At 47.8% G+C, this 12,863-nt stretch overlaps 1 protein-coding gene across 2 annotated transcripts in view; it reads left to right on the forward strand.

The window, feature by feature from the left end:
* Nucleotides 1–11,313: 11,313 nt before the first annotated feature.
* Nucleotides 11,314–12,863, forward strand: part of LOC120816116 (contactin-associated protein-like 4) — a 42,962-nt gene continuing 41,412 nt past the window's right edge. For both annotated transcript variants that reach the window (XM_040171463.2, XM_040171464.2), the window contains exon 1: nt 11,314–11,574. In XM_040171463.2, coding sequence (XP_040027397.2) covers nt 11,418–11,574 — 157 coding nt within the window. In that variant the 5' untranslated portion in view covers nt 11,314–11,417. The remainder of the gene's footprint in view (nt 11,575–12,863) is intronic.

Below are 12,863 nucleotides of genomic sequence, written 5' to 3' on the forward strand. Positions count from 1 at the left end.
AATCCGTGCGCCACTGTCCCCCATTAACTCAATTAATTTATTAATATGTCGTAGACAATTTAACCTGTGTTTTCTATCAGCATTCTCATGAAAAGAACACATTAAATCCCTTTTAACGGCAGCTTGAGGTCATTCACACGAGAGGAAAGACAACAGGGCTCAGAGCTTAATTGACTTTACGCTTTAAAGTGTTCAGATGGTATAAAACCTCCATCCCGAACTATTGTGTCATTTGAATCTCTGCGGCGGAGACAAACAGATGTGATTTGATTTGAGAGTGACGTTGTGCTCTTTGCGCCGGTCATGTTCTGCTCTCCAGCCTTCGTGCGTCTGATTCTCTTTTCTCGCTGGACGGACAGCAGGTGCGGGCGATGCTGTGTGGGCCGCAGGCGTCGGATGAAGGTCACGACGGAGAGGATTTAGTTTTGTCTCCTTTCCACGTTCGACTTGTCTGAGAATATCTTTGTACTCCTCCCACAGACGTTTTCTGCCTTGTCAGATTTGCTGCAAACTCAACAGTTTAATTAAGGAGACAGAAGCATTAATCCAAGTTATTTGTGTATTTTCTGTCCATCAGCTGGATGAGCTGAGTTTAATCTGCATGTCAGCTCAGAGTAATTCATCCTGTTTCTAAACATCTTTATATACAGCTACAAAATGCAATTCACGTTACATGGTCCATCTTGTTTTATTGCAATTACTGCGACTGGTTGACATGAGGAACTTATGATTTTCGGTCTCGGGAGACGAGGCATACGAGCAACAATTAGCAAGCAGGGCCATTAGCCTGCCCGTCGGGCCCTGACAAGTCCAATCAGCAAAGGCCTTCGTCTGCGTCTCCACTGAAGGGCGTAATGAGGCTTGTCAGAGCCGAGGGCGGTTCAGCAGACGAAGGAAACCATAAGATTTATTTCTCCTAAACGTAACGGTCAGAGCTGAAAAATCATGGCTGTGATGATCAGGGTAAATATTTAGATTTTGGTGGGCTTTTAAAAGTAAAAAAAAAAACAGTCCCCTGGGTTCTCGATCAAGAGTGGGAGTAAATCCTCTCTGAAAATAACAGGATACCGGCTATTATTTAAAAACACTTCAACCTTCAGGGCCAGAACAGCCGAAGCAATTAACACGCTTTCCTTCAGTTACCTCCACTGAGTTTTAGTTTCCTTTGTCCCGTACGAGCCTTTGGACGGAGCTGAAAAGAAAGGATTGGATTTGATTCACAAGGACGTCTTTGTGTGTTTTGGATGAGCGTGTTTTACGAAGGTGGAGGCCAAAGAGGCTGTTTGAAACGCTGCGTTTCTCCTTAGTTTAATCAAAGGTCGGCAAACAGGATGTGATGACAAACCGGGCCGGGCGGGACCTCGTGCATCAGGGGTCCGGATTCCCACGAGCTCCAGCATTAAAAACACACACACACAGAAATCATGCAGCTCTTATTAGCTCCATGGCCGAAAGCCGCACTCATCGATAGCAGGTCTGGGCTCTGTGCCACGCGGCCTCTGTCCACCTGCAACACGCTGGCTGATATTTAGGATTTACAGCAGCAACTCGCCTCTGAAAGGAGGCAAACTACCGGCCTGGAGACGTGAGGAGGCCTCAGAGCAGATGCTCGTTGCGTGTTAGGGGAGCACATCCATGCCGGTCCAGGCGTCGATGCTTCTTTCAGCTACGAGGCTTCGGCCCGCCGTCATCTCAGTGTTCATTTTGATCCTCCTCATTCTTATTCTAGCCGAGTGGCTCAGACTGTGTCAAATGGTGGATAACTACACACAGAGAGAGTCTTATTTTTACTGCCGATGCGATGTGACACCATCGACATGTTTCGTCACAGGCGGCCATCAGCTGGTTTCAAGTGAAGCGCTACTCATGCTAAGCTTAGCTAAGTGCTAACTGGATGCAGAGTGGTAACGATCTTCTCACCCAACCCTTAAGTGATCTTTTCCCTCAAAGAAAACGACCACCGTTTTATTTCAACCTGCAGGGTGCAGTTTTACAGGTCGACATCCACACACGGTTCATTTACTCTTTATTCATATGGAACATTTCTTCAGAAGGGTTTCCAGTCAAACTGTGGACTTTGTAATGGGAATTATTCAGATTAACAGAGACACTGGTTGTATAGAAAGAGAATCCTTTATAGCCTTTTATGGTTAGTATAGTTTATTCCATCTATATATTATCTAAATCGACTTTGAATTACTCTAAACAGCGATGATTTAATCACAAATGAGATTCTGGAAAACTAAGGCACAAAAACACTAACAAATGAACTGCTATTTATTCACGACTGAGCTAAAGAGGGAGGAGGAACCAGCTGGGTGGAGGAGAGCAGGTGAGCTGAAGACTGCAGGGATCAGAACAGTTATGGAACAAGACTAAACAGAAGGAATAAATATCCAAATAATGACCGTCGCAGTGTGAGATTTAGTTTTTCTTCTCATTTATCGAGTCAGGACATTAAGGTCTTATTTCTACTGTGACAAAAAGGTAATTTTGAGCATAAAATGAGTCTTGACAGAACCTAAATGACCGTAACTGACGGACCTGCTGAATCATGGCTGCTGTTTTAAAGCTCTGAGGAGAATTTAAATGAGTTTGCACATTGCTCCTTCAGAGACAAAAGAAGAAGACTCGGATTGCCATGATTTTCCCTCCTGGCCCTGAAGGAGAAACGATCCACTAACCCTCTGAACCTGCAGCCACTGAAGCACAAACAGCTCCAGCCTGATTCAGGAGAGTCATTAGCGTCTCCATTAATCCTTTCGCACTCAGCGGCTCGGCTCCCAGAATGCACCTCAAACCCTCCTGGACTAAACAAGCACATGTCCAGTCACTGAGAAGAAGCTCCTCACAGCAGAGCCCATCGGTTCTTCCTAATATTCAGCTTGGAGAGAAAGTCACAAATCCAAATAGAGCCGTGCGGGTCAGATGTTTACGACGCTGAACCAGCAGAAGGTTGGTGGCGTGTTGGTGGCGAGCGCTCTGAGAAACGTTCCAGCTCCCTCATGAACACGCTGAATGGCCGTACGATTGCTTGACCTTTGGTGATGGGAAATGAGCAGCTTAGATCTACACTGACATTGCTGTCAGTGTAGATCGCGTCTGACCTTCGACACGAGGTAAAAAATGCTCCGGTGTGGACGATGTCTCATGTTCCTCCTTTAAGGACGTTGCCACGTTTACTGTACAGTTCTGCTAAGCCGTGTCCAACCTTTGCATTGACGAGTTGGTGGACACCAAACCAGCTCTGAAAGAAAAGTGAAATGCCAACTACCATTTGAACAACGATGTGAGCAAGAGAAATCTACCGTTCACTGACCTCTGATGGAGATAAATGTAACTATGCAACGAGTCGTGTCTGTTTTTGTGCTGCAGGAACCAAGTGGGCTCCGGTGAGATTTCCACTGATCGCACCGGCTTCTCCTCGTCGCTTCGATGCCGCCAGCAGGCGTCTCGTCCTGTTGTTGGAAGCGCGAGGGAGGAGTTTGCCTTCGGGGGGCTTTTTTTTCGGCAGAAAAACTGTTTAGCGTTTAGGAAAAGATCCTGTTTTGTGTTGAAAAGAACCCGTTCAGGCGGACGACCCCGAAGGCGCACTTCTTCCTTTGTTCCTGTTGGAACTGATGCTTCAGGTTTTTCGTAATAGAAGCCGACTGCTGCATGAAATTGGCCTCCCCTGTTGCGGAATCGGCGGGTCAAAGATTTGCTGGTGAATGCAACAACTCCCGCTGGCATCTCACCCCTCTGTAGTACTGTCTCCGTCTCGGTGGTCAGCAGTAGACGCTCACAGCAGAGAGACGGTTTACCCCTGTGCTGTCGGCAGGAGGTTGGTGAATGGGTAGCAGACCTGCAGAGACAAATGGCCCACGCCGGCAGGAAGAAAGACAGAGGACGAGTGAGACAGAGAGACAGAGAGGGGAAGAAATGACATGTATGAAGAAGAAACTTAATCCAAATGGAGAATGTAGCCCGAGGCGACGCTGAATGCATTAAGAAGCAGTGAAGAGCAGGAAATTATATTATCACCAAGAAGTGTGAAGCGGGTTATTAGAAATGAGTAATTGTCCAAATGTGTATGTGCACAATTTCCCTTTTTTATAGTTTGAAATAGCTGCAGTGTTTCCTAAAAGGACTCCAGTGATTCAAAACCCTCAGAACAGAACAGCCCTCTTTAATCCCACATTTTACCTTTAACGGAAAATTACCGTTTTTATCTATATTATCCTTCAAATGACCAGTTAGACCACTTAGCTTCAGCAAATGTGCATCTGGAACAAAACCCTGGTTCCAATAGCAGGAACTGAAGCATCCCGAACTCCTCTTCATCACAGCTTCCTTTGAACGAAGAGGCTGCTTGACGTTCAGAAAACTGGTTTCTACGCGTTTGTTGAACCAAGCTGCAGAAATTCGCTGTTGAGAATTCAAGCCGTCGATGATGAGGCAGGAGCCAAAAGCAAGTCAATCCCCAAAGACCGTCGGTTTGTGTGCACCTGCTGCGGCGCCGGCTGAGCTTCACCCTTCGTATCGTATTTGGCCGAGAACCAATCCAGCGAGGACCAACGGGAGCGTTGGTCCGGTTCCACCGGGCCGCTCCACTTCTCGCTTTCTTGGCACTCTCTGGCGTGACTGTGAAGTCAACCCGAACTTTGAAATGTGTCATCATGTCGTCCACCGATCTGCGGTCAGTCACTCCGCGCTAATAGCCGAGGCGAGTCCGCCAAACCCCCCCCCCCCACCCCCTCTTCATCATTTCACACCATTGAGGCGGCTTCTCTCTCCCGGCAGCGTTTTGTTCCAGGCGAGGGAAGCTGTCGATCGCCGCCCACGGCGTTCAGGACTCTGCGGCCTCCCATTGTGGAGTTCAGGGTTTAATATCACGCTTCACAACACGCCTCAGGGACCCCGCAGCTGGACACAAAGTGAGTCCGCTGGTTCATTTCGGACCTGCGGTGAAGCTCGGGGCTAATCTCACGCCCCACAACGCTCAGCCCCCCCTCCCCCCGAAGCGGACACGCAGCCAGCGGGTGAGTTCATCAGTCAGTGAGGCGGCGATGCAGTCAGGCCGACAAACAACACAAGCTCTGCTGCAGCCAGTCCAGACGCTTTGCTCTGTTTGAACACATGAACACGATTGCTTTTTAAGCGCCGCCCCACGCTGGGTTGTTTACCGCTGGGGTGTTAAAATGGAACGCATGCGCACAGAGAATCATGCACATTACATTCCTGGGCATCGGGCGCGGTTGTTTAACACACATTGGTTAGATTTTGGAGCAGCATTCAGTGCATGTGCATGTAAAAAAAAAAAAAAAAAAACTCAATAGTCACAACAGACTGAGAGGAGAATATAGATGTTCTGCTGCCACAGCGGCACATATTTATGTTAAACCTCTGCTCGATTAGGCAGCAGCGCTGATCGATTTGACAGTAACTGTAAACTTCTCTATCGACTCAGACGCCACATTAAAAGCTCCGTGGGCGTCTGAGCGCTTCGCTCACTCGATTTCTGTCAATTCAAGAGGGTTTGATCCTGCCATCGCTCAGACGGAGTGATAAAGAGGAACAGAGTTTATCAACAGAAAACACACGATGTTTTGAAGAGCTTTTTCTGGATTCAGAAGATAAGAAATGTGTATAAATGGTGTGAGCGTCGGGTGTCCGACTTCCCGTTTGTGTTTGCACTCACGCAGCTCGTCATATCGCTTCCTCTCATGCTGGGAGAAATGAAAGGAGTGATTGAGAGATAAGCTTGAGATCAACATGACATTTCAGTGAAAAGGTATTTACCAGACGCTGCGTCACCAGGTCGCTGTGCCTGACCCGAGATAAACAGTAATTGAATATCCTTCACATATTGGCGGAAGCTTAAGGGGCTCAGGTGTCTGTTATCGTAAAAAGAGGCCGCTTGTCTGTCAGGTGAGATAAACCAAACACAGCTTCAGAGGTTTAAATAATTCACACTATTTTCATGTATATTTTTGCTCCTGTCTGACACTGTGTGAATAGATCTCATCCGAGTAAAGATCTGAAGCACAACTTTTACAAAGAAAGAGAGAACATTTCCATTTCTGAGACTGTTCAATTTAAACCAGATACACTTCAAAAAGGTGCAGACGTTTCATGCTTTATTCAGACTTTTCTCCTGCAAAGACTTTCTGCACAGTTCAACTCACAGGCCTATAAATAGTCTCTGCTAAAGAAAAAAGAGTTTCATTTCATTTAAAAGTTCTCGTCCGCACGTCTCCACCTCTTCAGCTCCGTCACTGTAAGCGCGGCGTTACGCCGTCATCGGCGAAAGACTGTGCCAATTAAACGTCACACGTCATTGATTGGTCGATGGGTCGATCGGACGCCATGGATTGGTCGATGTATTCTGCGGCACACAGCATGGCTGCGCTGGCAGTGAGGTTGGCGCCAACGAGCTAATCAATCCACGGCCAGTGGCGTCCAACCACTTCGGCAGCTGAGCTGCTGCTCTGCAATAACGGATGATTTGGAATCTGATGACCCCCCCCAACAACGTTTTTAATGAAGGAGGTGAAATGAAATGCTATTTTCAGGTTTAATGGAGGCTTATTTCCCTTTTTTCCTCAAAATTAGTTCATTAATGGATAATGATAGCGGAGCTCGAAATCATTGCACAAGAAGACATTACTTACTGAAGGATTTGGAAGAGTTTTTTAAATATGTTTAGCTTATTGTAAAATCCATATGCAGGCGACATTTATGAACAATTGTGACAATAGAATTGATATTTCAAAAGTAGTCAATCGAATCAGAGCTATTATTATTATCATTATTAAAGGTTAATATAGCATTTAAACAGTAAGTCTCCCTGAGTGGAGAATGAAGCCACTCATGTGAGTTGTAATTCTAATTTCTCTTTGCTTAGTCTGCACATTCAGGATCATCCGTGTGCGTGTTTAAGCATCTGAGGGGCCCCGCTGGCCACGGACTCGCCGCCCGTATGGCGGATAGAGCTGTTGTTATAAAGGCGCCGGCTCTTTTCCCCGTTCTTCTCAGGTGTACATCGATAGTCAGCACTTTGGAAAATAGAGCAGTTAAAAATTAGCTCAACGGGAGAGAAATCCTGAAGAATGTTTCGGTCCGAGGCTTTTTCAGGGATGATACAGTGTTGTTGAAATGAATCGTTCCCTTCAGGATCAGGATCAGGAATCAGGAATTATTTATTGCCAAAATATGTCAAACATACAAGGAATTTGTCTTGGCGGTTGGTGCGTGACAGTAGACACAAATCAGACAAGACAGCAGTGCACAAGAAATAAAATAAAATAAATGCAAGACAAAAAATATCACAGAAACATCCCCAAACCACGAATGTGACATTCAAGTGACTGTGGAGAGTGAAGAGACGACGTTGAGACTCTTTTGCCGAGGAAGCACGTGGTAGGATACGTTGTCAGTGGGGGGGTTTGAACACAAGCAGATTCCTGTGAAACTTGAACTTTATTCCCCAAACAGGTGTGAAACGTTCAAGTTAAAGGCGACTTTACTGTGTTTAATGAGAACAAAAACAGAAAAATGATTCTGGCGAAACAAGCTAGTTAGTAGATGCTTTTATCGACGTGTGTCGGCCACCAACATCACTGCAAAATGTAACAAAGACAAATCGATGGACACTTTAAACACTTGCACAATAAATGCATTATGCATCAACGTGGAAGAGAATCTGAAATGATCTGCGGCCGCAGGTTTTAAGAGCACAACGAAACGTGAGTATTCCTTCGATGAAGAAGCGGACGAATGCCTCCGTCCTCCCTCCCCCCGACATGCAGAAGTACACGTGAAGACGGTGACTCTAATCGTCCCAGCTGACGCAGGTGCAGGGCTCATCGCCTTAAACGTGGTCAGATGTGCACCATTAGGCCGCCCGTCAGCCGCTCGCTGCTCATCGTCTGCCGAGGAGCTCCGACGCGTCGCCGCTCGTGTGTTTGTCGGCCGACTTGTGGCACTTAAAGAGTTGTTAAATCCACCCGGGCGAGCAAACGTCACGCCGCCTGCCGAGAGCGTTCCTCTTCCGTAAAACCACACCGAGGTGCGTCTTCGTCGCTAGCCGCACCCAGCAAATAGACAGGGCCCACTTCCATTAATCACAGTGACTGACACTGATGGAGAGAAACGGCTGGAGCTTCGATGGACGGACGGATGTCTTGTGGACTAAATGTTCAAGTCTACTAGATTATTTACCATTATTTACCATAATGTCTTGTATGCTTTTGACATGGCGTCCTCTTTTTACTCGTCGTAATCGCCAACACAACAGTTAGTTTTGCCCAACGCTTGTCCGTCTCTATGCGTTGGCGGCGTGGCTGGAGGTCAGGGCCGGGCCTCCTGCACTCAGAGAAGCTCTTTTGTTTCCTTTGGAGCATCGAAACCTCCGGCGCTCCGTCTGGGGTTCAACATAAACACCGGAGTCAACAAGAGAAGAGACACTTTGAGCCGTTAGTGCTTCGGTGCACTGCATTAATTCCCAATAACTGCACGCAGAAAAGCTCACAGTGGCTTTGGCGCACTTGAATATTTTTCTGTATTCTGCTGCCTTCCGTTGAATAATTTAAACCCTATTAGCCCAACGGAAAGAATCACAGAGCAGAATGTGCAGAAAAGGCCGTTTTCTCTTTGCTCTGTGTTTGTTTGAAAGCTCCTGTTTTCATCATTACACACGGACATGAACGCAGAATCCCATCTTGACATAATTCAGATCTCCAGACAAAGCAGTAAGTTACTTCCACTGAATCAAACATAATTACTGACAAATCCTGAGTCAATGTTTCCTCAGACATTCACACTGCTTGAACAAGAATATTTAGCTATTTCACCAGCGGGAAATGGGAACATTTCCACTGTTGGAAATTGATGAGAAGACTTGAGGCAGATGCTGTAACTACAGATGTACGACGCAGCATAAAATCATAATTATGCCTCAGATGAGACTCTCGTCGTATTATTGAAACCTGCCTCTTCAAGCTGCTCCCTGCTGCTGTTACTTCTCACATTCAAGGAGTCCATCGACGAATAAGTGCCGAATGGTTTACTTAATTATCGACATCAGTGACGTCACTTGGACGGCGAGGGCATTAATTAAGGGGGCAATTGAATGGCACACAACAAAAAGCTCCCCCCCCCCCCCCCCCCCCACACTTTGAAGCTCAGGGCTTCTCTGGAAAAAAGCTGGAAGCTTTGAACCGTAACGCAATAAAGCTGACAGAAAAAGCTGCATCAGCATCTCCAAATCTCCAGTTTGCATATTTGTGAAGTCTGATTCCGACAGCCAGCTGGTTTCTCTGCGTGCGTCGAGTCTGCACTTCCACCCAGATGTGTGACGCTCAGTGTGTGTGTGTGTGTGTGTGTGTGTGCGTGCACGGTGGGTCCCTTCTTGCTCACAGACTGCGGCTTCAGTGTTATCTGATTCTCCTGCTGTGCAACAGGTTCTTTATCCCCTGATTCCCCCGCTGGCTGCACGCCGCAGGTTCCACTATCGGGTTCCCCGCCGACTCTCAGTCTGTTTCCAACTAACAAAACCCTGCTGGATGATTCCATGAGCCCCCCCCTCCCACCCCCCCAGTGGATGGGCAGAAGCGTGCCTGCGTGCTAACGTGTTTCCTGCGTGTGTTTTGTGTGCTCTCTTTTTTTTTCGCTCTGCAGCTGGTGTCCAGCTGAAACTAAAATGAATATGGATCTGAGGTTGTCACACTTGAGATGGAGATGTAAGAAAATAAAAGACAGGATGAAAGCCTTGGAACCATGTTGTATTTTCTATTGTGCCTCAGAGCACATTTTCAGGTTCTAACATTTCCACCTGTCAAAGGTTCAATTGTTGCCTTTTCTTAAAGCTGATGAAGTTTAAACGGGTCTGCAAAATGCTACGCTGGTTACCTGCAATCCAAAGAGCCATATGGTGAAGATCAAACACCTCCTGCTGGCTGAGGTGCTATTGTCCTTTTTAAGGTCGAGTTCCATTAGAAGGAAACTCACATTCTGAAACAGTTTGATTCTCACTACTGGAATCAGACCAATTCGAGTCACTTTTCTTTCTGGATGTGGAGTTTTCAACACACTTAATTGAAGAACATCGTGTCCATATTGTACTTGAGGTCGTACAATTGTGCACTTAATATTTTCAAGAAAGGGACTCTTTCAGATCAGAAGTCAATCAAAGAGGCACAGAAGACGGGAACGCGACGTTGTGAAGGTGACTTGACCCCCCCCCCCCTCCTCCTCCTCCTCCTCCACCCACTCGGCTCTCGGATTCACACGATCCTCCGCAAAAATGGGTTTGCCGGCCGTTCGCTCTTCCCCATCTGGTGAATTGCGTTCTGATTTCCTGCCATTTTCCTTCGTCATCGTATAAAACCGGCCGACTGTCTCGTGTGACCTGCATGGGATCACGTTCGTCTCCACGCGTCTATTCTGGGCTCCCGTTATCTGCCGTAGTGCACCTGCCTCTTCATTGTGTGCTTCTCCTCCTTCACTCTCAGTCAGACAGCGCTTCCTGTCAACAGATAGCGGCCCGCGGGAGAGGATGTCCACGTGCTCCCTGTAGGACCACCCCGAAACGTGGACACGGTTCCTCCGTCCATCCATCCGTCTCTGATTCCGATTGCTCTGTTTCTTGTTTTAGGCCTTTTTCCTGCCTTTGGTGTCTGGTTTTGGTGGACTTGTTTGATCACGGTGTTCTGATCCTTTGTCCCTGATTCCAGCAGGACTGTGTGTAGCTCTGCTCTTCGCACGGGAACGTTTTGAGCTTTCACCCTCAGTGGAGCATCAAGGAGCCGTGAGGAGGAGGTCGTTCCCGACGCCAAAAGCTTTCTCACTTGTCCACTTCGGGGACTCGTGTCTCTTTCATGCTGGTGGCTCTGTGAGGGTGGAACCGTCGGCCCGTCGCTGCACGACCTTCGCCCGGACTGAAATACCCCAGAAGGAGGACGGATTGCCATGACATTTTGTGCAGACGTTAGTGATCCACCGAGGATGACTTTATTATAACTTTATTGACTTTGTTGATCCCCTGGCTTCCCGTCTGGCTTCCGCCGGTCAGTTCAATTATCTGTGAAGTCTCAATGTCGCTGTAAATACGGGTCCAAAGAGGCTGGAGCCAAAGTTCTACAAGAAAAATCCCCCCAAAACTGTGATTACCAGACCTGTGATTACCTAATCATTTATGTTAGAGAGAGAGAGAGAGAGAGAGAGAGAGAGAGAGAGAGGGAGAGAGAGAGAGAGAGAGGGAGAGAGAGAGAGAGTGCTCCAATCACAGAGCTGCAGAATAGCTGAGAAAACAACAACTCCCTCCCTCCCTCCCTTCCTCTCCATCCCCCCTCTCTCCCTCCTGTCGGGTTTGAGGAGATCTCTCTTGGAGCCGGAGAGGAGAAGTTGTCCGTCTCTCTCTCTCTCGCGTCCTCATCATGGATTCTAGGAGTCATTCTAGGAGTCGTCGTAGGAGTCAATCTAGGAGTCGTCGTAGGAGTCATTGTAGGAGTCCTCGTAGGAGTCAAGGGGCCGCTGGGATCGTCGCTCAGGTCGCGCTGCTCCTCTGCAGCGCGCGCGGGACGAGCGGAGAAGGTGAGCGGGCGATGCGGCGTTTTTAGACACTTCTCCCCGGAGGAGACGCGGCGAGTCCGGGCAGCGCGCAGCCGGAAGGGTCGCGGGGCGTCACGCGTGCGTCCTGCAAGGATTCTGCCTTCTGGACGCAGTGATATTCAGTTTCTGGTTTAGTTTGGTGGTAATTTGGCTTCCGCGCGTCTCGTTTACGCACCGGCTGTAAAGGAGAAGTGCGTGTTTTCAGTGGACGGCTCCTCTCGAGGGTCTTATATCCAAATCGTTGTCGCAGTTTAATTAATCATGGATTTAATGATCGTGTCTCCTTATGTTGGGCTCACTTTGCTGTTGGTGGACAAATATGCTCCAAGGTCTTTTTCTAACGCGCTGATCCATCGTGTGCGTAAAAGAACTCCATCGCTTTGTTTTCTGGCTAATTTGCTGCTGTGACTGAGCCGCGTTTGTGCCAAGCTTTTCTGTTAAATACAGGAGAAGCTGTGTTGTTTAGTTATTTCACACTAAATGAGTGTAGATTTATCTGAACTAGTGGATGAGAGAAGGATGGAGATGATTGTTGTAAGTTATGGAAGCAGGTGCTTGTAGAAGCTTGTAGAAGTTTCGCCAGTCTTCCCTTTCCTTTCCATTGACCCCGGACGCGTCAACCAATCCTTCCTGTCGTGAGAACATGTATCCACCGTTTCTCCTCAAAAGACACACGTAATATCTGTTTGACCCGACTCTCTTCATCGTGTCGTGTCCCTCCCTCGTCTTCATGTGTTTGCGTCTGACTCTCCGTCCTCTCCTCCCCGACTCGCTCTGCTGCTGCTCGCTTCCTCCTCGTGTCGTCGGTCAGCTTCTCTCATCCTCCTCTCCGGATCTGTCTCACTTTTCCCTCCTCTTCCTCGGGGTGATCTGACGCGTCCTTCATGCAGTTGTTACGGATCTCAAGGGGCCCTAAAAGGCTCCATGGGGCACCCACCGATGACCCCGTTTCAGGGTTTGCAGGTCTTTAAAGCAGGTTCACCCCCCACACCTCTTCAGTGATTCATCTGCATGGTTCACAGTTTGTTCTAAAGTTCCAATTGATCTAAGTAGGTTAATGTGTTTTTGCTGCGATCTGTGGCTCTGGGACATTTTTCGTCTTCGTTCTCTTCTTTTCTGCCAGCTCCATTTTCTAACTCTCCGTGCTTCTCCCTCACCTCTTTCCATCCATGTGTTTATCTCGCCTATTAGCAGCAGCCCTGCAGACAGCTCGCTGCTCATCGCCGAGGTGCTACTAAATGGTAACTGAACAGAAATACATATTTAAACAG

This window comes from Gasterosteus aculeatus, chromosome 3 (genome assembly GCF_964276395.1).
Source record: "Gasterosteus aculeatus chromosome 3, fGasAcu3.hap1.1, whole genome shotgun sequence".
Lineage (NCBI taxonomy): Eukaryota > Metazoa > Chordata > Actinopteri > Perciformes > Gasterosteidae > Gasterosteus > Gasterosteus aculeatus.